This window comes from Colossoma macropomum, unplaced genomic scaffold (assembly GCF_904425465.1).
Source record: "Colossoma macropomum unplaced genomic scaffold, Colossoma_macropomum, whole genome shotgun sequence".
Classification (NCBI taxonomy): Eukaryota; Metazoa; Chordata; class Actinopteri; order Characiformes; family Serrasalmidae; genus Colossoma; species Colossoma macropomum.
Genome location: NW_023494802.1, coordinates 16,133,638 through 16,159,396, shown reverse-complemented (window position 1 = coordinate 16,159,396; position 25,759 = coordinate 16,133,638). Strand labels below are relative to the sequence as shown.

The 25,759-nt window shown below is 40.7% G+C and overlaps 1 protein-coding gene across 3 annotated transcripts; it reads left to right on the top strand.

Annotated features, from left to right (window-relative positions):
* The first annotated feature begins 1,339 nt into the window (after positions 1-1,339).
* snphb (syntaphilin b) lies at positions 1,340-21,877 on the top strand. 3 transcript variants are annotated; one of them, XM_036592066.1, is made up of 6 exons: positions 1,340-1,765; positions 3,914-4,044; positions 11,785-11,901; positions 14,714-14,821; positions 16,929-17,078; positions 18,258-21,877. In XM_036592066.1, exons 2-6 carry the CDS (start codon positions 4,001-4,003, stop codon positions 19,981-19,983), a joined length of 2,145 nt encoding a protein of 714 aa, XP_036447959.1. In that variant the 5' UTR covers positions 1,340-1,765; positions 3,914-4,000; the 3' UTR covers positions 19,984-21,877. The 3 variants fall into 3 exon arrangements, with proteins under 3 accessions (XP_036447959.1, XP_036447961.1, XP_036447960.1); XM_036592068.1 differs by lacking the exons at positions 11,785-11,901; positions 14,714-14,821; XM_036592067.1 differs by lacking the exons at positions 1,340-1,765; positions 3,914-4,044; positions 11,785-11,901 and adding an exon at positions 6,179-6,404.
* The last annotated feature ends 3,882 nt before the right edge of the window (positions 21,878-25,759 follow it).

The window sequence follows — 25,759 nt, the reverse complement described above, 5'->3', positions numbered from 1 at the left end:
ATAAATATTTCATTTCAATATTCTGCTGTTCACTCAGACTGTTGTGCTGGTCCTATAATTTATAATGGAACATTTTGTATTAAATAAAAAAATGCAACAGTTTTCACTACTGCTCTCAGACCTTTGGTCCCCACTGTACATAAATAAAGATTTAAATAAACATAGTTAGTTGACCAACAGAATCTTAGTGGACTGGGAATGGTACGACAATTATTCGACTGTTTGGCTTAGAGGAGTCAGCCTTAGTTTAATCTCGAGTCTTATATGTGGTGATTTGATCTCTGATTTGGATGTGCAGATTTTGCTGTTGCTGATGTTGCAGGTGTTTGATGTGTGTAATGGATTATTCTGAAGTGAACAGTAGTGGGTTAGACAGAGAGGTACAGAGCTGGTGCTTTGTGTTTCTCAGGGTGCACTTACAAAATTAAAAATAAATCAGCGCCAACACTGTACATTTAAGATCACTGGTACTTAAAGCAATGGCGCTTTAGTTTGAACCCTCCACATTCCCTTTATACCCCAAAGCTGCCTATAGATACAGGTCATTCTACAGAAACGTCCACTTTTTTCTATTCGTAAGAGTCACTGGTGTTACCGATCATCACTGGTGTTACACATAAGAAAGGTAACACCAGAGACATTTTTAATAAAAAATACATTTTACAAATTGGCTGCTGCAGCGCATCAAACCACATGTTACCAATCATGGAATATCCACTAAAACATGTAATTTAATCCATTTGTATTCTATTTTTTCACAGTAAAAATAAAGTCAGTCACACCAGTGACTTCAGCTAAAAGCTTCATATGAAATCATGAGCTAAATGAGAAAATCTCTGATAACTGAAAGACACAGTGGACTCACCATGAGCTTTTCTTCACAGATCCTCAGAAAATAGGTAAAAGGAAGTTAAGTGATGTCATCAGTGTGACTTTCTTTTTTTTTAATAAGAGATTTTTGTTAAGCAGTAACACCAGTGACACGACTCCTGGGGACAACAACTTTCATTATATATTTTATAATATTTATTTGTCATTTGTTTTCTTTATGTCATTTAATTAACATATTTCATAGTCATGTATTGCAGTTAAAATTGCAGAAAAACAAGGCACTCAGCCTTTACACATGACCGTGGGGACGAGCTCTTCTGTGGTGCTTGGAATTCTATATTATTGATTTAAAAACCAATGTTGCTAAATTGAGACTCAAGAAGGTGTAATTGTTAAAATAACTTATTGTTTTATTTTAAAATATAAATAAATTATAATCCTAACATGTTTTTCAAGTGTACTATATCTGTAAACGCTAGGGACACAAAAATGGACGTTTCTGTAGAATGACTCATATTGATGCTGTGATAGAAATTATCAATTGCATATGAAAGAAAAGGATTATGTTGAAAGAATAAGAGGCTTGAGTGATCACATGCACTACTGAATAATCTGATTCTGATCAAACCGTATGAAGAAGAGAATTGGTAGTCAGGCTGCGCATGTTTTGGTGAAATCTGTAAATGTGAGCAGAGCAGAAGAGCAGAGAAGGTCATATCACACTGAAAGACGCTGAAGCTGATGATTTGGGGCTGTAAAAGGAGCAGATGCTTGACTCAGTGTGGACATGTGAGAGAGAAAGAAAGGAACGAGTGAGATCGAGAGAGGAGAAACAGCTGAGCTGGGCGAACGTCTAACAATTAATTATTCAGCAATTAATCCCTCCTTCCTGAGGCTCACTAACAGGACTCACTTCAAAGCCAATATGACACATGTAAGCATCACCTTCATCCTGCATGTACAGTACTTACAGATATAAGGTTAATGTGTAACCCAACTACACAAGCAAAGGAAAAAGGAAAAAAATCTTGATTTTGCTGGGTGTCTGTTCATCGTGGCATTTCAGTTGGGGCTGCATGAGATGGAAAGAATACCATTGTGGTTATATTGCTTAACATTGCAATTGCAATTATGATTTACATTATGTTGAAAACGTGTTTGAACCCTTGATATAACATGATTATAGAAGTACCTGTGTTATTTTAACCAAAGTAATTTATCGTCACTGTCCCCCAAAACCAACTTCATTTTTGGTGTATTTTACTTTTTTCCATAATTTGAAAGTCTAGTAACTCTTTGCATTGTATTACAATTTCATGATAAACAGGCCAATAGTAATAGTCCAAAATTACATTTACATAACTTCCATTACCAGGTTGTAATGTTTCTTCCTTCTCCTGTAAAGTTACCATTTTCCAAATTGAGGTTTTGTTTTGACAGCAGTGTTATATTTGTTGTGTCATGTGAATGCCTCTGCAATATCAGTATTATAAAAGGGCGAGAGGTGGGCAATACGATGCATATCTCAGGGGTCGGCAACCCAAATGTTAAGAAGAGCTATTTTGTCCTTTTAACAAAAATCAAACCACTTTGGGAGCCACAACATTTTATGTCCATTTTACCATCTTGGCTGTAAATATGTCTCAGTATGTGCTAATGTACTAGTACAGGCTAAAAAATGTAATATAAACGTAAACGCAGACTTACTTTACTCTTCTTTAGGCTTTAGCTCAGCTATAGCTGCTTTTCTCACATCTCTGGCAGGAAACCTTTCTGCAAAAGTGGAACAGTTTCTTGTAAAATGTCTCTGAACATTCGATTTTTTACGAGGCTGAAGTCACTTCTCATTTGCCAGCTTCCTGATCAAATTTTCCCGTTCTACCTTAAATGGTACCTGAGGTGCCAGAATGTAACTGCTGCGCCATTGAAGGTGGAACGGGACAATTTGATCAGGAAGTTGGCAAACAAGACACTGACTACTGCTTTGTGACTTTTTAGTGTTTGACAGTTTCTCATTGTAGATTAAACATATCAGGAAACCAGCTGGAGTGATTATAAATGCAAATAAGTCAGTTCGTCCCTAAATTATGGATGTCCGTTTTAAATCTTTCTCTTTGCTGTTTCGTTAGCTACTAACTAGGTGAGATTGTTGTCATTGCCGTGGTGACCAGCAGTCTGTGCACCAACCTCAGGGTTAAAGGGTGAATTAGCAGTTCTACATTAACTCCAGCATTTAAGACCATTTATTGTTAAAACTGTGTTGAACGATCAGAAGAGCTTTATTTTACTGCAAATGATGATTATTTTATTTTTACCTACAAATCTAATTCTGCTGTGGAGCCACAACAAGGCAGTAAAAGAGCTGCATGTGCGTGTGTTGCTGACCCCTGGCGCATCGCATTATAAAGAGAGCATTATTAGTTGTCTTTGAATAGATTCAGTGCAGCACATGTGAAACATTACCTAAAAATCTTTGTACCCACAGTTTTTTGATGTTAGTTCTTAAAAATCTTGTACCACTAGCGAATTTTTGTGTGTATCTCAAAATATTGTGATACGTATTGTATATTGTGAAAATGTCATTAATTACCCTGATATTTCTTCCATATTGTCCACCCCTACAAAGGCCTACATTTTGTTGTAGAAGTGTTTTGTTCATCTCTTTGCCTGACTCTTACAGAGCCCATATCATGGGAAACTACACATGCATGTCATGAGTGGACCATAAGGGGAAAATAAATAATACAAGACAAATGTTGGATATGTGCCCTATAAACTAGTGCATTCTCAGCTTGGTGATCAGCTCTGCTTCTGTGCTATTCTGTATCCCTCCAAGCTATGCAATCTCATTAGGTCTAGCAGTGCCTAATGCTTGAACTAATGTTGGCTGAGATGTTCCTGGAATCCGACAGGTCTAGATGGACTGTACATTTCTATAATACACATTCCTGGTCCAGTGACCCTGTACAACTTAACAGTAGTACTTTCATTTTCATTCTAAGCTGCAAGAAAATAGGGAGGTGTTGGCTTCTTGTCTCCCAGTGAAAACTCTTATTTTCTGCCATTGTGTTTCCTTTTCCAGGCTGGCTGCATCTGAGATCTTTCAGCTGTGCTGAGAGGACTCCTGGCAGAGAAACGGAGGGAGGAGTGAGAGATCTAGCTGGCCTCCATGTCTTCACCTGTCAATAAAAAATCTGGCTCTGGGTCTCGCAGGTATGGCTCAACTCTTTCTTTATGCAGCTGTTTGGCTCTCTTGTGTCACCCTTTGAGGCAACACAGCCAGCAATTCCACTTCTTGTGTATTCCCTGACTTCTTTTGCCTTTCTCCTTATCTTATCTCTCTCTTATCTATAATCCTTTTCATTTTGACTACATGAAATGCGACATGTATCTTAACCCTGCTTAACATGTCTTTCTCTGATTTATAGATCTAGTCGTCGAAGTTCTCTCTGATGGATTTTCTTTGAATATAAAATCTTAGACATGCATTATGATTGTAGGATGGACACAATCAATATATATATTTAACTGCAGTTTTTTTTCCTTCATCTTCATCAGCCTCTAAGAACCACAAGTGCTTTGCCAATGCTAACAAGTCTCTTTTTCTGTCTCTCTCTTTTACTTTCTCCTTTTTTCCTGTGCAGTCATGGCTAAGCTCTTTAATACTGACCATTTTCTCTTTCCACCTGAAGATTGATTTCACACTGGGCAGTTGAGGAGCTTTAAACCCAAGAAAGCGACGTTCCAGGAGACTCAGCACTAATGCTAGCAATCTCATCTTATATAAGGCGCATTAACTTAATTGGGAATACAGTTGCTTTACCTTAGCTTTGAACATTTGCCACTTTATGTAATCACCATAGAAATCATGATAGATGGAATATTAAAACTCTGTTTCCAAAAAAAATGGATGCTGTGCAAAATGTAATAAAAACAGAATGCAATTGTGTGCAAATCATTTAAACCCTATATTTGATTGAAAGTAGTACAAAGACATATTAAATGGTGAAACTGAGAAATTATATTGTTTTTTGAAAAATATATGCCTATTTTGAATTTGATACCTAGTGTAACATCTCACAACTAATTAGGCAACAGGTTAGTAACGTGGTTGGGTATAAAGAGAGTCTTTCAGAAGTAAAGATGAGGAGGGGCTCATCACTCTGTCAAAGACTTTGTGAGCAAATAAGATTTCTTAACATAAAATAGCAAAGAATTTGGGGATTCCATCATTTACTGTACGTAATATCATTAAGAGATTTAGAGAATCTGAAGAAATCTCTGCATGTGAAGGACAAGGCCAAAAACCAATACTGGCTGGCTGTGATCTTCGGGCCCTCAGGTGGAACTGCATTAAAAACAGATTCTGTAGTGGAAATCACTTCATGGTCTCAGGAACACTTCTGACAGCCACTGTCTGCGAACACAGTTCATTGCTGCAAGTCAAAACTCAACCATGCAAAGAAGAAACCATATATCCACAGGATCCAGAAACGCTGCCACCTTCTCTGGGCCTGAGCTCATTTAAGATGGACTGAGGTAAAGTGGAAAAGTGTCCTGTGGTCTGATGAATCAAAATTTGAAATTCTTTTTGGAAATCCTGGATGCCACGTCCTGTGGGCTGAAGAGGGTAGGGACCATCCAGCTTGTTATCAGTGCACAGTTCAAAAGCCAGCATCCCTGATTATATAGGCCTGCATTCGTGCACATGGCATGGGTGAGTTGCACATCTGTGAAGGCACCATTAATGCTGAACGATATATATACAGGTTTTGGAGAACATATGATTCCATCCAGAAGACGTCTTTAAGGGAAGGCCTTATTTCAGCAAGACAATGCCAAACCACATTCTGCACGTATTACAACAGCATGGCTCCATGGTGCTAAACTGTTGAGCAGCTAAATTCCTATTTCAAGCAAGAATGGGAAAACATTTTGCTTTCAAAACTACAGTAATTGGTCTCCTTAGTTCTCAAACAGAGTGTTGTTAAAAAAAAGAGGTGTCCCAACTTTTTTGAAAAGTGTTGCTGGTATCAAATTCAAAATGGGCTTATATTTTTCAAAAAACAACACAATTTCTCAGTTTTGACATTTGAAATATTTTGTCTTTATTCTATTTTCAACTAGAGTTTAAGTGATTTGCTCATCATTGCATTCTGCATTCTGCATCCCAACTTTTTAGGAAACAGGATTGTACATGGCAGATCTGTATAGGTTTGGAGTTGCCTTGCAGCTAATATTGACTCTGTTGTAATAGAATTAATGTTTACAGAATCAGTGCTTAATTGATTTTTATAATAATAAGTTATATTACACATAAACCACACTGGTAGTTATGAAAGTGACTGTAACCTAGAGCAAACTGTAGCAAACTAGCATGTTTAGTTGCAGTGTTAGAAACAGAATGAGCTAATCAGACAGCAATAATTAGCAGGACTAGCATCTTTGCTTACAGTGGAGCCCAGCGCTGTGCTTTTCTGTCTTGTCTCTCTCCTCAGATTCAACCCTCTGAAGGCCCTGCAGCCTAAATGGCGCTTGCAGCAAATGTTGTCCTCCCCCTCCGCGGCCCCTCCGTGAGCCTCAGATTCAGTACCCTACATAGGGCATGGCTGTAGTAGAGAGCACTGCTGCTAGTCATAGAATAGTCTGTGCACTGCTCAATAAACCAGGTCCAATCCCAAACCATCCCTTGAGCACTTCCCCTAAGACATGGATGGGCAACTTGCATGTCCCAGGTTAAATGCGGCCCAGGCTACCATTCAGTGTGGCTAATGGTTAAAAATATGATTATTGTTTGACCGTATTGTTTATCGACGTTTATCAAATTTACTACTACCCTCAATTACTAAAAGGTCCCTCATAGAACAAGACCTAAGGCATCGGCTAACTGTAACTATCTGTACACAGTTATTGTTTAACATGTTAACATCACCTTCTAAGATTTACATGCAATGCACCCTCACCCGTTTACTACTGCTTTAATGCTAATGGGGTCCCTGTGGGATTTTCAATGTTATGTTAGCGCCAAGCCAGGGGTGGTATATGTTCAAGTCTGGTCGCAGCTCAGCTTTCAACATGAACATTTGAAGCTTGCAACATAAAAGTGATTTTACTTAAATACTGGCATAATATGGTAGCATTTTTCACAGACTGCAATGCTGTAGCCAGGGATTTATCACAGGGGTGGTGAACTGTGGTCCTGGTGGGCTAATAAATAAGTAAGAACGTTATTTTTAATTCGTTTGGAGACTTTACAAAATAATTAAGCTTTCTAACTCTGTAATTCACTTTCTAATTAGTCAGATTATTATTTGCACTTGCCATTTTTCAGATTTCATACTGTTAGGTGAAGCTGAAAGTTAAAGTGAAGACTTCTGAAGACTCAAAATAGCTTTTGAAGCTCTGGAACTTCGACATTTGGGTAATAAAAATTAAACTAGAATCAGACTATGTGACTCGTCAGTTAGGGGTTAGAGAATTTACTGTGTGGGAGTTCTCATCTGTAGTTTTGGCCTCTAGTATTGAGGATAAAAGGTAATAGGCCCTCAAAATCGCCCATCCCTGCCCTAAGCCACTAGCATAGAGATTTGAAGGACTGGATATTTGGGGGCAGAGGTATTCGTTTGATGCTTATCCAAGTCTTCTTAGCCCTGTAGTGAGTACTGACGAAGGGCCAGGGACTGGTTAAGGACTGGACCTACAGATGGCTTCCACTCACAGAATGGAAACTGTACTGCTGGTGGCCATCTTGTCTGTAGCTGTGGCATCTTAACTAGAATCTGTGCGACAGAGATACAGCATTTTTGGAAAACCCAGAATACAAAACAAATGGCCCTGTAGAAGCTTTTCCTTCTCTGATGTACTTCAGTAAATATCAAATACCATGATATACAAAAAAGTTTTTAAGTAGTCTAATCAAACTAATCATACTATTATCTAATTTACACTTTTAGGGAGTAAAAAGAAAGGTGTCAAAATGGTTCTCTGGAGTGATGCCGCAGAAGAACCACTCTTGGTTCCCTAAAGAACCTAAAATTTCAATAGATGGTTCTTTAAAGAACCATTTTTGTGAATGAGACGTGTGAAGAACCTTTTTAAAGTTAGAAGAACCTTTATTTTGAAGAGCAGTCAAGGTCGTTTGGAAAAGCAAGAAATGGACGATTTATCCGTACTCTAGATTCTAATTTCTCTGTTTGCTTTTATTTCGCACAGCTCAGTAGAACATCTCTTTCACACAGCGTCATTATCACTGCGCTTGATCCAGTCCATCTTGTAGAGCACAGTATGATGGACGTGTCCTGGTGTCCCCTGTCCCTGGCTGTCTCTCTCTCTGCTATCAGTAATGATACCAGATCTTTTCTCTCATGTTTGCTTTCCATGTCTCTGCTTCACCGTCTTGTTTTGCTTTTCTTTTGACCTGATCCATAAACACAACCTGCTAGACACGGTACAGGCCACCCTTTCTGAACTGTGGTTGGAAGAAAAGGCATGTCATTCCGAGTTACTGTAGTATAATCACATGGAATGTTGGGGTGGGAGGGAGAGCCATCCTGTGGTTCATTGGGCATCAGAAACCTGATGGGTCTCACTGATATGATTCGAATTTTGTTGTATAAATTGGTTAAATTGGACTTAAACTAGGATTTTAATATCCTACTTTAAAGAAACACAATCTTACTTCTGATTTAAACACTCGTTCAACCCCTTTAACCGCACACACAAAAGAAAACAGTGTAGCCACAACATCCACTGGCTTATCTCTTTCAAACCGACAACAAAAACCAGTTAACAGTTGGAATTACAGCCTTTTTGGCATCAGTTTGAAAGAGATAACAAGAAAAAAGGCTCTGTTACCAATTGGAAATACAGAACTTGCCACAGTAGTGATGGTTGACATCTCACAACATGTTTATACTTTCAGGACGTATTTAGAAGTGACCACAAAAACATGTAAATTTTAATTTTAAGTTCACGTTGGAAGTCACAGAAGGGAGACGAAAGCTGCTGCAGCACGAGAGGGAAAAACACAGTAAAGTATGAATTATGAATGCAAAATGAATTAACCTCAGTACACTTCAGGTAACTTTAAAGGAACTCTGGGAGATGTAGGAATCAAGTTTTATAGGTTCTAGAATAAAACAGTGCAATACCTGTAGATCTACAGTCCTCTCCACAATTAAGTAAATTTATTCTGAAATTAAAAAAAAAATCCCTCATCAAGATTTTTTTTAACAAAGCTACCTGTGCCACAATTATTGGCACCCCTGGAAATTCTTAGAAACAAAACATAACTGAAGCATTTTTTCCATTTATATTTTACTTTTTGGGAAGCTGATCAGTATCTATGAACTTTCAAGCAGTAATACATGACTTTTTGTTTCAGTGGGGTGTAAATATGAGGTGATACAGAGGTCAAATGATCTTTCTTTGTCTTTCTTTAAAATGGTAAAGACAAGACCGCACACAATTCAAATAGAGGAAAAGTGTATTGATGTTTATAAGCCATGGAATCACTATTAAAAATAACTACTTGCCTAAAAATGCCCATATCTACAGTTAGGGCATCAATTAAAAAGTTCCAATGAGCTGGAACTGTGATAAACTTGCCTGGAGAGGACCCAAGTTCATTTGCCCCCACAATCAAGCTTCTGCCATAGCCATCTCAGTCCCCTGATCAAAACCCCATAGAAAACCAGTGGGTGAGCTAAAGAGGGGAGTGCACAAGAGAGGACCAAGGACTATTAAATGCTGTGGTAATAACTGGGGCACATGGTTTTGTTAAAAGTAATTATTTCTTGATGAGGGAATTTTGTTTCTCAGAACAAATTTACTTCAATTAATGGTTGGATTTTCCTCATTTATTCAGTGTGAGATGAAGCTAATTCAACAAAAGCATGAATTTCTTATAACCCTGTTTACTCATCTTCACCAGGGGTGCGCACAACTATTTGACACCATGACGAGTCCCCTTTAAGTGGTATTTCACTTACGTAACAGAAAGCATGTCTGCCTGTTTAGTAATAGCGTAGCACTTGGTTTTGTAAATGTCCAGTGATCCACAGTCCAGCACGACCATGTCCCCATAATTCCCAGTCTCTCAACCTGGAAATAAACACTGCTTCCATTCAGCTTGTATCTGAGGATTTGGTTCTCCTCTGAAAGAATGCTTTTGGGGGATTTAGGAGAATTTATCCTTTAAGCTTTCTCTCAGTCCACTGGTTGTCAAATTTGCATTTGCTTGAGTATTGCCTGATTTAATTGCCTGGGTTTTTTTTTTTTTCTTTGGATAAGTCACATCTGTTTGGGTTCTGCAGACTGATCACTTTTGCCCAAGGGGGCTAGAAAAGAATGCACCTTAATGCAATATTTACACTCTTATTTCCTCAGCAGAAAAGATAGGAACAGACTTTCAAACCCAGGACAGAATGGAGGAATACAGCCAGTTCATAGGCACAGTTTAAACCTGGTTGTAGACTAACTTTGAAACAAGGAGTCCTGATTGATTTAGGTGATTTAGGCCAAGACGAGGCTTAAGGAATATTTCAGTGTATTTTAAACTAATTTCTATCTGCTGTATCTGTAAGACACAGTCAGTTACCACAGACAATAAGTTAGACACGTTTCTCTGTACTTAGAAAAGTATAGGAAATCTGTTGACTTAAAGCACACTTACAATAGAAGCCGTTGGACAGTTGCAAAAACCAAAGCCGGTTTATGAGGAGCCTGGCCTCTTCCTGTTTCCCTCATTATATCAAAAACAGGACTGCAAAACAGCAGAGGGCGCCCTCGAGCGAGTCCTCAATGAATGGGAGTAAATGGAGCTAAACGGCTAAAAACGAAAAGTTAAAATAGTTTCTAATCACTCGCCCAGAACGTTTCTTTAATTTTAGAAAGTAGAAGGATGTATTTCACTAAAAAAAACAAAGATATCTTACCTATATATTTCCTTTTTTCTACAGCAAACAGGTTTTGGGCACACTAGCGTTACTGCTACTGAGTGCTGATTGGTTGACGAGCGGAGCAGCTCATTGGCTGTTTGCGCTCACAGACGTCATGAACGTACATGATGCCTCGTTTTAAATTCCTATAGCTCGAGTTTAAAAGCTCTTAAAAATATAACAGCAGCGTTAAAATGTTTTATGCTATTTAGTGTTCAGGAAATTGTTGTATTGTTTTTTTTAAAACTGTTAAGCAATTATAAATTATGATTTTGCTTAAATGATCCATCTTGACCCATTCATTTTGGACGTGCTCGGGAGCGCCCTCTAGCGTTTGAGAAACACAGAAGACATTACGGAGTGGAAATTCTCCGCTCTACAAGTTCTCTGGGAAAAGCAGTGAAGTTATTATTTGAAATTGGCTGTACCATAGAAATAAGGTTAAAAACGCCATAATATTCCTTCAATCTGTGTCAGGAGAAAGGGACGCACAGAGAAAATGTCCAAAACAGATGTAAAGAGTTTAATCTTTTTAAGTCAAAAACTGAACATGTTACAGTGACAGAAATGATGGGCGTGTGGCAGGGCGGAGAGTAGAAGAATATGAAGAGATAAGTACACTGTATTTTTTTCTGAGCGGTGAATCTTATCCGTTCTTTGGCAGACCAGTGACATTTTTACAGAATCTAAATGTCTCTGACTTAATGTCCTCCTTCTTCTCACTCCTCTTTCCTCACTGTTGACCTTATCAGGGTAAATCTTCTAGAAGGTGCCACACTGTTTCAGGTAGCTTCTCAGTGACAGTGCAGTTTGTTTTCTTTGATGCGTATTTGCCAGGAGCAGATTTTCCGCAGAGTGTTTATTGGGTGTATTTTAAGGCTGTAACGAATATCCAAAGAATTTGAAGGTCCATCCATAATTCTGCCATGACAAAGCAAAAACACAGTTCACCTCTGGGCAGGTGTGTGCGCGAGTATGTCCCCTGTGTAATGGTGCATTCTTGTGTGTGGGTCAGTTTTGACTATTGCAGGTTTATAGAGCTAGACTACACCCCCATGGAGTCAGGCATTATGGTCTCTATGAGGCAGAGCCGAGGATTTCTATCCCCCAAGTCTCCGGAGCGTCACTGTCGGTCAGCACATCATCCCTCGCCCACCCATCTCTCAGTCTTTACCTTCTTCTCTTTTACTCTCTCTCTCTTTGTGTCTGGCATGGATTCAGTCTCCTCACTTATATAGCAGTTAAATTTGACTGACAGAAACACTTAACTTGTACTTTCACTCATTGGCCACTTTATGAGATCCACCTTCTATAAATCTGCTATATTTAAGTGATAGAACACAGAGGGAGTGTGTTATGGCGAAATAATATCACGGCTGTGATTTGGTCGCTGTAGATCATCACAGCCGTGATGTCATTCGCGATAACACGACCTTGAGTGTTCTATTGCTTTTATACAACAGTTAAATAAATAAAGTAATAAATTAATAAACTGGGCCGTGAACACGGCGTTTAATACGTTTTAATGTTCGCAGTTCCTTCACCAAATTATAGTTCCTTAACAAGCAACTTGTTGCTACGTCAGAGTAACGAGCTCTGCTCACTCGCTGCACAGCCGGCAGTTCGTTCTCCAGCTCCTTACACTGAATTCCCAAACTGTCATCACCACTGAGCAGCTTTTCAGTCAGTAGCTGTGACAAAAGAACAGCTAAACAACCTGGAATCAGTCAGAAATGAACTGAATACCATTCGCCAAACGTGTAGTCTGATCTTCAGAGTCTGACCAAATCGGACTGAGCCATAAAACTGCCGCAATATCAAGTTTAGCTCAGTTTTGTCAGTTTTTTCCAGATCAATATTAATGTTGTTTTGTTCCAGCCAGTCTGTAAAGCATCTTACAGCCCATTTAGTTTGGCGAATGGTGTTGGGTTCATTTCTGGCTGATTCCAGGTTGTTTAGCTGTTCTTCTGTCACAGCTGCCGACTGAAAAGCTGCTCAGTGGTGATGACAGTTTAGGAATTTAGTGTCGTCTCATCTTCAGAGTCTGACCAAATCAGCTGTCGGTCAAATGTGATCTTAAAAGTGTCCATTTTCTGTTTGTGGCAAAGTAAAAAGTAAAAATGTTCAAATGGCTTGAGCATCTCCTACAGCTGTCAAAGTCGTTGCTTAGTAACAGCGTCTCAGCGGAGTGATACAGTGTTTGTGAAAAAAATGTGATGTTATGGCAAAATAACAGCACAGTTAGAGCTCTTCTCAATCAGCTTGCGTGGCCAGAAATAACTGTTGTATAAAATTATATATGGCTCTGTGGGCAGAAGCTGACCATTCTTCATGAGCTACAGTCTCTAGCCCTGTACCAACAAAGTTGACCTACAAGGTAGGTGTTTGTAATAAAGTGGCCAGTGAATGCAGTTCATTTAGTTAATTAGTTAAAGCTGCACTATGTAAGATTTGTTTGAGTCAGCAGGGAAATAAAACATGTCTGTGCTCTGCTGTGAATCATGTTAAGCCTGAAATAACAATTTAAAAGGTATCAGGTCAGATTTTTGTTTTTCAGACCACACCATATGTGTTTGTGTAATAACATGACACACACAGCCTCAGAAAGAAGGTCCAGCTCAATATTTAGGTGTAACGAGACAGGATGAATCAGACTCATGCGGATTGTAAGAAATGAAGAGGCTTTGCTAGTTTGAGGGTCTTCCGAATTCATAGTCAAAAAACAGGCCAAGGTCAGTTCCAAAACCATCGAACACCAAGAAAACAGCATCATAACAAAGTCAAAGAGATAAGGCAGAAAGGCAGAGTCGAAACAAATGGGCAAAAGGTCAATAAACAAGAAAAACAAACCAGAATACACAATGAAACGCTCAGTAGCTCTGGTAACAGCAGCAATAACCCTTAAAAAAAGGCTAAGCTAAAGCCCAGCCTTAAAAAGCTAACTAAACAGATCGCATGACAGACAAACCAGGTGAACATAATCAGCATTCAGGCGAGGCTGATCTCAGACAGGTTGTGTGTGGAGGAGACAGTCATGTGATCATTCAAGGGGTTATGGGAATTGGAGTCCATGCTGGAGGGATGCAAGGTCTCAAATGCAAAATCAACATAGTAGATAATTCACTTATGTTGCTTATGTCGCTTATGTAGTTCTCTTTGAGAAATTCTCTTATAACATGCTCACAATCATCGAATTCATTGCGTGCAGTTACACATTTCCACCAGAGAGGTCTCCAAATCCCCAAAACTTACATAGTGTAGCTCTAACGTTTCACAAAAACAACAATGTGATTTGCATGGGATTATAATAACAGGGACAATTACTTTAATTTAATTAGTTACTTTAATTAGTTTTAATGCACTTGAATGCACTGTAAGCAGGTAACTATATTCTAGGTTAGAAACCGGCTCTGATTGGATCTGACAGTGCTGTACATGGTGTGCAGAATGAGTCCAGACAGTCATCAGATTATCATGCCTCCACATCCACTGCTGACTGAACTGCTTGCTCAGCTTTTGCCACCTGGCCTTGATTCATTTCATTTGGCAAACATGATCTGTATTCGTCACTCTGACGAATCCTTCCTTTCTCTGCATATTTGCCATATTATAGCTCATACACGTCTGCCTGCATCATTTCTCTTTTTGTTTGCTTTTATTTTAGCCATTTTTTCTGTCTCTTTGCCTGTGGTGTTCTCTCGTATCTTAGCAGATGGTACTGTCTATTGAGTTAATGAATCTGTGTTGTGGCATGTTGGTGGTGTTCTGCAGTGTGGGTGGGCATGTGGTGTTGTCATGCTCTGTAGGACTGTAGATTTTGGCTGGTTTTGATTTGGTATTAGTATTTATAATGATCGACCCAGACGTGCTGTTTTGCAGTGCCCTATAATTGTGTGATTATTGTGCAAGAGCTGCTTTAATGCTGTTGCTCTGTTGTGCTGCAGGCGAAGTCCAGCGCCTGTCAGTAATCGTGATCCTTATGGCAACGCGTCCCTCAGCAGCAGCAGCACATCAGGCTCATGCAAGGGCAGTGATGGAAGCCCCACCCCCAGGTAGGACGCGTTTTCTGTAGTATGGTGCTGGGGCAAAAACACCAAAGACTCGCTCATGTGGGATTTTTGGACCGTTGCTGTTATCTATGGTCGATTTACCAGTCTGCCAATGCTGATACTTAAACATTTATAAATCATTAGCGGCACTAGATCCACCACAATTAACATACATACATGCGTCATCTAAACGGCTTATCCTTCTGGGTCGCGGGGGGGGGCTGGAGCCTATCCCAGCTATCATTGGGCGGAAGGCAGGACACACCCTGGACAGGTCGCCAGTCCATCGCAGGGCAGACAGACAGACAGACATACACATTCACACACCTAGGGGCAATTTAGCATGTCCAATTGGCCTGACTGCATGTTTTTGGACTGTGGGAGGAAACCGGAGTACCCGGAGGAAACCCATGCAGACACGGGGAGAACAGGCAAACTCCACACAGAAATGACCCTGGTCAGCCGGCCGGGAATCGAACCCAGGCCATTCTTGCTGTGAGGCGACAGCGCTACCCACTGCGCCACCGCGCCGCCCACAATTAACATTACAGAGCAAAATTAGTTGAGTTATAAATGCAGTAAAATGAATAAAATGGACGCTTTATAATAGCAGACCCCTATGAATAGCCTCTATGTAATCATTGTTAATAATAGTGATTAAATAATTGTAACTTGTTCATTTATGAATGCTACCATTTAAATGATTAATAATTTGCTTGGTCACATACACAAAATTAAAGCATTGTAAATACGCACACACACACACATTTTCTAAGCCGCTTCTCCTTCTGAGGTGTGGGGGGAGCTGTAGCCTATCCCAGGGGTCATTGGGCGGAAGCCAGGAAACACCCTGCCAGTCTGCATTGTAAATATTCTTTCATAAATTTATCATAAGTGTAATAGGTATTCCAATTCATATTTACAAATACATTAGAAAGACCCCTTATAATTAGAGAAGTCACGTTTCACACAGAGAGACAGGGAAAAATGTTTTTATTTGATTATATTATTTAAAAATATCTGAATCTGTTTTTATTCCACCAGAGGAATGACCACTAGGGGGCCTTCAGAAAGAGTATTTAAAGTATTTTATTTTTGAGTTACAAGTATCAAATGACAGTAATCTATAAACTTTAATGAATTGCTAGATTTCTAGAATTCAAATTTATGATTGATTATTTATATGTGACTACGTACACTGTAATATACTTATTAATTTGCATTAGCAAATTAAGTTGTCAAGTCATGTCAAGTCAAAGTTTATTTATATAGCACATTTTACAACAGGTGTTGACACAAAGCAGCGTTACAGAAAAATACGGGTCCGAGTCCCCATGAGCGCCGCCAATGGTGACGATGGCAAGAAAAACTTTGTAAGAGTAAGAGGAACAAACCTTGGAAGAAACCAAGACTCAAAAGGGGAACCCGTCCATAGCAAACAATAACATAAGAGCAACATGAACAGAGAATAAGGTTTTAACATTAGCATAAAATATTAAAATATAGAAAAGGGGAAAAGCAGGTTAAACAATGTATGTGATTAAATAGTTTGAGTCTGATTATCAGTGGCATCAACAGGAGGGTCAGTGGCAAGTGAGGTCTGGCCAGTGTTGTTCATTTGAGCTTGTTTTTATTAGTGTTTTGTAAGCGTTGCTGACATGTTAGTACAGTACCACAGCATTGCCTAAACATTACGGTTTTACTTGAGTACAATAAATACTTCATACATCAGTTTGAAGTGTATCTGTCTGATGCTGGTCATTTTTTAAAGCAGTTATCTGCCCATATCAATATGATTCTGATGTCATCATGCAACCATATTTCCATATTAATAACATACTATTACATGTTAAATTGGACCAAAGTATGTTGCACAGCTAAACAACAGAAGTAGATGCAATTTTGAAGCCTAAATATTTGTGTTTCCAACCATTTTACATACATGACATTATGTCATACAGTTCCAGAAAACACATAAGCATGTCTATTTGAGATTACTTAAAAACTCAGTACAGTTTGAAGAAAGTATGTGATATCTTTCGGTTTGCAGTGTAAATGAGATTTTTTTTGCCAAAAAGTTCACCTTTTCCCTTTTTCTCCTCTTGCTCAGGCGTCACATGAAGTACACCTCCTGCACAGATAACCATGGCATCAAACCCCCTCCCCCGGAGCAATACCTGACCCCTCTGCAGCAGAAGGAGGTATGCATCAGACATTTGAGGGCGCGGCTCAAAGAGACCATCGAAAGACTACAGGACAGGTAAAACTTAACGTGTTAACTGCATTACCTATATACACCGATCAGGCATAACGTTATGACCACTTCCTTGTTTCTATGCTGTCCACTTTATCAGCTCCACTTACTATATAGGTGCACTTTGTAGTTCTACAGTTACAGACTGTAGTCCATCTGTTTCTCTGCATACTTTGTTAGCCCCCTTTTACCCTGTTCTTCAGTGGTTAGGACCCCCATGGCCCCTTACAGAGCAGGTACTATTTGGGTGGTGGATCATTCTCAGCACTGCAGTAACACTGATGTGGTGGTGGTGTGTTAGTGTGTGTTGTGCTGGTACGAGTGGATCAGACACCTCAGTGTCACTGCCGGACTGAGAATAGTCCACCAACCAAAAATATCCAGCCAACAGTGTCCTGTGGGCAGCGTCCTGTGACCACTGATGAAGGACTAGAGGATGACCAACACAAACTGTGCAGCAGCAGATGAGCTTTACATCTACAAGGTGGACTGACAAGGTAGGAGTGTCTAATAGAGTGGACAGTGAGTGGACCAGCACAACACACACTAACACACCACCACCACGTCAATGTTACTGCAGTGCTGAGAATGATCCACCACCCAAATAGTACTTGCTCTGTGAGGGTCCCTGGGGGTCCTGACCACTGAAGAACAGGGTAAAAGGGGGCTAACAAAGCATGCAGAGAAACAGATGGACTACAGTCTGTAACTGTAGAACTACAAAGCGCACCTATATAGTAAGTGGAGCTGATAAAATGGACAATGAGTGTAGAAACAAGGAGGTGGTCATAATGTTATGCCTGATCAGTGTATATAAACAATATATATATATTCTGTGTGGATGCTTTGCAACTTTATTTCAGCTACAGCAACTGTCAGATCCTGAATGTATAATGGAGAGATTACGCTCTGATTACAACTGAATATTTGCATGGAAATTGCTTTACAATTTGTTATTTACTCCACATCATAAGAGGTCACACATTTCTCATGCATTTTAAACTGTTTGCACATCAAGTCTAAGCTGCATTATTTAGTTACATCACTGCTAGTTACATCACAGCTAGTGTTCTCAGAAATGCTGACTAATCCTTCTTCTCTAACCTCTTTTTTTCTGTACCTCTCTTCACTCTTTTTATTCAATGGTCTGCTCTGCTCTCTCTCTCTTCCTCAATCTTTCCCCAGGGACTCAGAAATCGATGAGCTGCGGACTCAGCTGTCCCGGATGCAGGAGGACTGGATTGAGGAAGAATGCCACCGCGTGGAGGCCCAGCTGGCCCTGAAGGAGGCACGCCGGGAGATCCAACAACTCAAGCAGGTGGTTGATGTTGTGCGTTCCAGCCTGGGTGACACAGACACAGGCGTGCAAAAGTGCTTCCAAGACATTAATGTCCAGAACCACAAGCTGGAGACCCTCCTGCAGAACATGGAGCTGGCCCAGGCTGGAGGGGCCAAAGAAGCTGAGGCTGTGGACTCCGGGGGAGGGGTGGTGGGGGCAGGGCTGGGGGTCGGCGAGGGTCTGGTGAGGTCCTGTGAAGGCTCCCCAGCACGCTCACTGACCCGCAGCTCTACCTACACCAAGCTGAGCGACCAGGCAGTGGTGGAGCGCAACGGAAGCGGTAGCGGCTCGGACTTGCCGTGCCTGTCAGGAGAGGGCACTCAGGACAGCGGTTTCGTGTGCTGTGGAGAGGCTTCTTTGGGTCCAGCATCCCGGGCCGAGCTGCTGCTGGAGGCTGCTTGCCTGTCAGAGGAGACAGCCTCACTGCTCAGTGCCTGCTCACGCCTGCCACACTCGGCCACTTACGAGGGGCTGTGCTGCAGAGATCGTCGGGCGCTACTGCTCCGCTGCGGCCTGGGCGGGACGACGGGAGTAGGAGGAGGACCTGGCGTGAGCCTCAGCCACCCCTGCCTGTCGCACCACCACCTGTATCTGCACCACCTGCGAGAGCAGGCCATCCAGACAGAGTATGACCAGGGGCCAGCATCTGCCCCAGCCCATGGCCCCAGTGCACCCTTCAACACTGACTTGGACACCATCACTGAGCGCACCTTCCGCTCTCAGGCCTGCAGCCCAACTTCCACCTGGTTGTCAGATGAGGGGGATGACTTGGACTCGGTTGCCACGGAATCTGTTGTCACGGCCACAGTTGCCATGGAAAGTGTCTTCACAGACTCCGTAGCCACCGAGTCCATGCCAACAGCAGGTGCTGCCCTGCAGTCCACCTCCTTGCCCCCTAATGCTGTGGAATCAGCTAATCAAGTGGAGTCTATGGTTCTGGAGGACGTTGTGACCCATCAGCCTGGTACCTTGCCATCTGTTGCAGAGGGATCCGCTTCTGTTTCTGTCGAGTCGATTGTTACAGAGAATGTTGCTGCAGAGTCTTCGTCTGTGGCAAGCATAGCTACAGCAACTGATCCTGCTGCTGAGGTTGTTCCTCCTGCTTTAAGCCCACAGCCAAGCAGCCCAACTTCTGTCCCCTGCATTATGCAAGTAGCACCAACGGAGGACAAAACGGAGCCCACCCCACAGACCTCACAGCCACAGAGCACTGCTTCCCAGGGAGAGCAGACCAGCATCAGCGGTGTCACTGTGGTAGAAGTGGAGGAGGACATTGACGATGAGCAAGCAGCAGAGGCTGAAGCAGACGACTCCAGGTCTTCTAGCTGTGGTGTCCCCATCAAAAGCTACTGGAGCCGCCACTTCCTGGTGGATCTTCTGGCCGTGGCGGTGCCGGTGGTGCCCACGGTGGCATGGTTGTGCCGGGGACCACGGCAGGGTGGCCAGCCCATGTACCACATAGGGGCCCTGCTGCGCGGCTGCTGCACTGTGGCCCTCCACTCCCTGCGCCGTGGGGGAGGCATGCGACATTACCCTGCGGGGGGAGGAGGGGCAGGGGGCGTGAGTATATGATATCATGGCCCTGGAGCTCCTTACAGCACTGTTCACGGACTGGACACGCACACAGATCATGGAGCGCTATGAACATCCGAAGTAAAGCCAAGTTAGGGGTAAAACTGGGACTGCATCGGTCAGCTAATAAAACATCTGTTGCCATGGAATCCTAACCATAACAGCTCTGGTCCTGCTATAGTCTTTAAGAAAGGATGGGAAGAGAGAAGGGAGAACGGTATTTACTAGCAAATCGTAGTTGAATTATTGTCAATCCTTGTTGGCTTTTGAAACGGTCGCCCTTACCTTTAAAACCTCACCTGTGACCCCTTTCTCCAAGACTAGTTGGCAGGACAAGGAGCTGCTGTGTATCTGACGCACATCTGATGGACACCTGACGGACATGTGACACACACTCAATGCTCCCACGCACACTTGTGACACAGAATACTCCTTGTTTGCCTGACACTGATTGTACCTTCCAGGGAGTGAAGAAACAGCGAGAAAAAGGACTGAATGCCTGGTTCTCTGTCTTCCTTCTTCCTGCCCCTTAGTTTACCCCTCTGGCTGGTATGGTTTAAACCAGTAAACCAGTAAAAGAAGGCTGGTTTGTAATACCTTATGTGTGCGTTAATACATGTGAGTGGGTGTTTGTGTTGTGTTCTCTGTGTAGTGTAGCCAAAGCACCTGAAAGATTAAAGGAGGTTGTTACTGTAGCAGTTCTACATAGGGTAGTTCTCCCATTATGCCTGAGTGACGGCCTTTGACATATGCTGGTCATTTTTCCCCTTAAGGAAACAGGCTAGTCGCTACTACCAAGCTATTTAAACGCTTTGCATATACCACCCGTGTCACTGCTAGAACTTAGTCCATAAGAAATGCATTAAAAATATTATCTTTATAAAAAATAATATCTTTATTCTGTTATTTAAAGCCAAAATTAGTAGTGTATGGTAAACAAGGATTCCTGCATTTTAATGATGTTTTTGGTCTTTTGATTGTTACAACTGGAAGGATGAAAGAGGTAAAACGATGCATGGAAAAGAAGCAATCATACAGAGTTTATAGTAATACTGGCGCTTACTGACATGGATCAGGATTTGAGGACTGTACCAGGTCTATATGAGGTCTCTGTGGGTACATTTCTTCTTGTTTTTGCACTTTGAGAGACTGTCAGTGTGTGTATTCCCTTTACTTTGACTGTAATGTTATTGTGTCACTTTTCAACGTTCTGTGTTTCTGAAGTTCTCACCATCTGAAAATCCCATGCCAATCAGAACGTGTTTGAAATGCTGTTGTTTTTCCACTGTAGAGTAACATGCTGACATCAATTGCACTAAAATTCACTTTATTGGCAGTTACTTGAACTTTAGCGTGTTTGTGTATCTAAAATCCAGTGCATCTACGTGTTTGCAGATCAGATGTTCAACAGAGAACACCGCTTAAAACCGAAGAGTCATCAGTTGTGTACGCCTGCGTTCATGCATCAGCCACTTCATTAGAAAAACCTACCTAGGTCCATCCTGTAGGTGTCCAGTTAGAGACTGTGGCTCATCTATTGCCATGCAGTTTGTGTTAGCCCTTCAACATTTTCTGTATAAACACCAGCAACGTTAGGGTGCTGCAGTACGCCCACTACCACATCTCTACCATGTCCAACTCAAAATCTTATATTGTCACCCTAATCCTTCTGGCATGGGTGTTGAGAACGGGCTCCCACCCAGATTGCATCTGGTCAATACTGGCCAAAAGGGTATAGAATGGCTGACAGACAGATGGTCTACAATGTGTTATATTTAAGCTGTAAATACAAGGGATTTGTAAGACAGGTGGTCAAAAAGCAGCCAGTGAATGGAAGTCAAAGTTTCTAATGAAGTGGATGGTGAGTGTAGATGTACATTTTTGAAATAATAAGGGTAAAATCAAACAGTAAGGCCCAGTCCCATTTCTTCTTTTTACCCCTACGCCTTGTTTTTGAGTGTCACCCTAACCCTTTGAAACTGAGTTACAAGGGGTAGTGGTTGAAATCTTGCCCTACGAAATGGGACCCTCAAATAAAAAAAAAAAATAAAAAAAAAAACACTTTCATTAACAGCTACTAGAGCCGCTCTGTAGGCGACCCGGCCCGTCTTCAGTGATAGCAGAGGAGGGTAAAGTTCAGCTCCTCACTGCTGGGCTTTAGTTACATTTAGGGCATCATAAGCTTTCAAAGAGAGGGGGACAATTATTTATTATCACCCACCCCTAATTCTTCAGTGATATGAAGCTGAAGTCAGATATTCACCAGCTTCTTGTTCAAATTTTCCCGTTCCACCTTAAATGCTGCAGCAGTTACATTCTGGCGCTTCAGGCGTCAGAACTGCTGGACTATTTAAGGTGGAATGGAAAGTTAGCTAGCTAGCTACCAAGACATAGCATACTATTAGTGATTATTTTTATGCTTGTTACAAAGAAAACGACCATAATACATTGAAACAACATTAAACTGAGAGAATACAGTGGTTATCGTAATTTTAAATGGAGAAAATTCTCACGTTTGTGGGTTTCTTTGGTTGCTTGTTCAGCCATCTTGCCGGTTTTTCTGTTTTTCTCATAACACTGTTTGGAGTCTCTGAAAAACCTCCGTTTGGAGGGCCATGTAGCCCCAACACTTCACCCTACCCCTCTATCTCAACAAAAACTGGGACACCCTAATCCTAGACGTGAACACGCAAAACAGGGCTAAGTGGTAGGGGTGAGGGGTGAAATGGGATTGGGCCTATCAAGTAACCTATAGAAATCATAACGCTCTGGACTTTTTTTTCTCTGTTAGCCATCAGTGACAGTTGCCTTTCGGTCTACACTCCCCTCCCTGATACGTGTGGAGTGACTGTAGCTTTGTCTCGCTGTGCTCTGGCTTCTATGTACTGTACTGTGCATTAAGTGAGTGTGGCCCTGCAGGGTTTTCCAGCTTTTGTGGTTGCTGTTTTCACTTGAAATCACATGACAATCTTTTTTGTTGCGCTTTGTGTGATGACAAATATTCACCACTTCTTCGGACGTGCAGTTTTGACTGAATACGCCGGCCTCGTTCAGGCTATTCTAGCACTTACGTGTGATTGTATGATGATGAACGTATAGCATAAGATTATAAAATGTTATAATTGACTTAGAATGTTGTCTTTCAATGTTAAGATTACGAATGAGTGGCCTTTGTTTTTGTTCTGATGTGATGATGATAAAAAAAGACCCAAAAAATCCATTACCTCTAGTTAGCCATTCGAATAACAAATGACCTTAGATGCTGTTGCAAAGCCTGACGTTTGTACTGAAAGCGACATACAAGGCCTTGACATGCTTTTCTTCAAGCCATATTCTACTGGAGGTGTGTATGTAGACCCTACGTTCTGGTCAGTAATAATGTACTTCTCTTATTCAATGTACGGCTCCTCACATGGTAGTAATGGGGGGTCTATTAATGTATGTGTGCACCTCTGTGTGTTGTGTAAAAGCCTGAAACAACCTGGAAATGCTTAGGGATATTTTTGCTGCATCTCAGTCTTTTCGTTCCCTTCAACGCCTCATTTCTCACAGGATATTATAACCTCTGAATGATAGAGATTTATGAGTCATCATATTGTTAGGGTTGGCCCCAGACAAACCAGTATTTACAGTAATTAATTCATGTCCTAATGAATTCATTAATAACCAGGAGAGAGGCTTCAGCGAACCATCGTAAAGCCACAAATCATTACATCCTTAAATGGAAGTATTTATGCAGTCAATTCACCAAATACTGCAAAGCTTCTGGAATAAAGGCAGGCCAGCGTTGCTTACACTGCTACGCTGTGGGACATAATATAGAGCTGGCATCTTTCTTTTGAGGCTGAGATTTACCTTCTATATTCTATCAGTTTAGCAAATGGGTCATTCTACAGAAACGTCCACTTTTTTAGCTATGTATAGGAGTCACTGGTGTTACCGATCGTCATTGGTGTTACACATAAGAAAGGGAACACCAGAGAGGGTAATACCAGTGATATTTTTATAAAATGATATATATTTTTAGAGCATCAAACCACATGTTGTCAATCATGGAATATCCACTAAAATATGTAATTTAATCCATTTGTATTCTATTTTTTCACAATTACCTCAGAATAAAGTCGGTCACACCAGTGACTTCAACTAAAAGCTTCATGTGAAATCATGAGCTAAATGAGAAAATCTCTGATAACTGGAAGACTCAGTGGACTCACCATGTGCTTTTCTTCATAGATCCTCAGAAAACAGGTAAAAGGAAGTTGAGTGATGTCATCAGTGTGATTTTTATTTTAAAATAAGAGATTTTTATTACGTGGTAACACCAATGACTCGACTCCTGGGGACCGCAACTTTCATTATATATTTTATAATATTTATTTGACATTTGTTTTCTTTGTCATTCATATATTTCATAGTCATGTATAGATTATTGCAGTTAAAATAGCAGAAAAACGTTTTTTACCTCAAAATATGGCCTCAGCCTTTACACGACTGTGAGGACGAGCTCTTCTGTGGTGCTTGGAATTCTACATAATTGATTTAAAAACCAATATTGCTAAAATGATGCCTCAAGAAGGTGGAATTGTCAAAATAACTTATGGTATTATTTCAAAAATATAAATAAATTGTAACCCTAACATGTTTTTCAAGTGTAGTATATCTGTAAACGCTAGGGACACTAAAATGGACGTTTCTATAGAATGACCCATACAGTAGAAAAAAAGTTTGATAGGAGGCACCTTGCATAGGTTTAACTTCATATCTTCTCTAGTAACTTAAAAGAACATAGAGCAAGATAATTAATAATACAATTCTTAAGACTGACTGGATTGATAAGACTGGGGGTTTTCAGCTTCCCATATTAATCTATAATTCCTGCACTTACTGCAGCTCTCATTTAATGAATGTTACAGTGGTTTTTAATAGACCTCTTTGATCGTCTAATAATCTGGATTCTTCATGTTGACCATTTTTTGTGTTTGTTCTTTTTGAGTCAGGCTGTTCTTTCAGATGTGGACATCATATTCAGCGTTTTGTTTCTGTTAATGTTAGTGATATAATCAGTATATGAGTTCATTCAAGTGGCTTCTTTGAAACACCCCAATAGGGAAGTGTATTAATGAGTCTATTCACGTTATCAGTGAGAATATACAGTTGTAAATCAGCTATTTTAATAGCAATAGTAGTGTGTACAGGCATCACTGTTCATAGCTATTATTCCATTTTCACTCACTGCTCTGTAGAAACCAAAAGCCTCTATATTAAACAGCATGGTGAATATTCCTCCTCTCCTCTGCTGTTTTCCTTTACACTGTCTGCAAAGTGTCCTGAGTTTGTTATTTGATATTGGAAGAACATACAGAGAATACATAAAGACTTATAGTATATATGTTATAAGCATTCTCTCATTTGTGGCTTGTCATTTTAGATGATGCTATTCAACCAACCTCTTATTCACCAGGGTATATTCTGGGTTGTCCATCTGAATTTACATGACCAAATCGTAAGGCAAATTATTAACTGCATGAAATAAATGTAAATTTTACTTTATTTCTTTATTTATTTTTGGTAAAAGCTCCCTTCAAATTAACAGAAAATGTGTTTTATATCATATACATATGGCTATATGCTTACAATTTACTGCTGAAAGCCAAAAATCTTAGATGCTCTTTGTATTAATTTCTAAAAATAATTTTTACAGAGCAGATCACTGAAGAGACGCCATCTGTTTATAGTTTATAGCCCAGATTTGTGGAAAAATGGGTCGACTTTC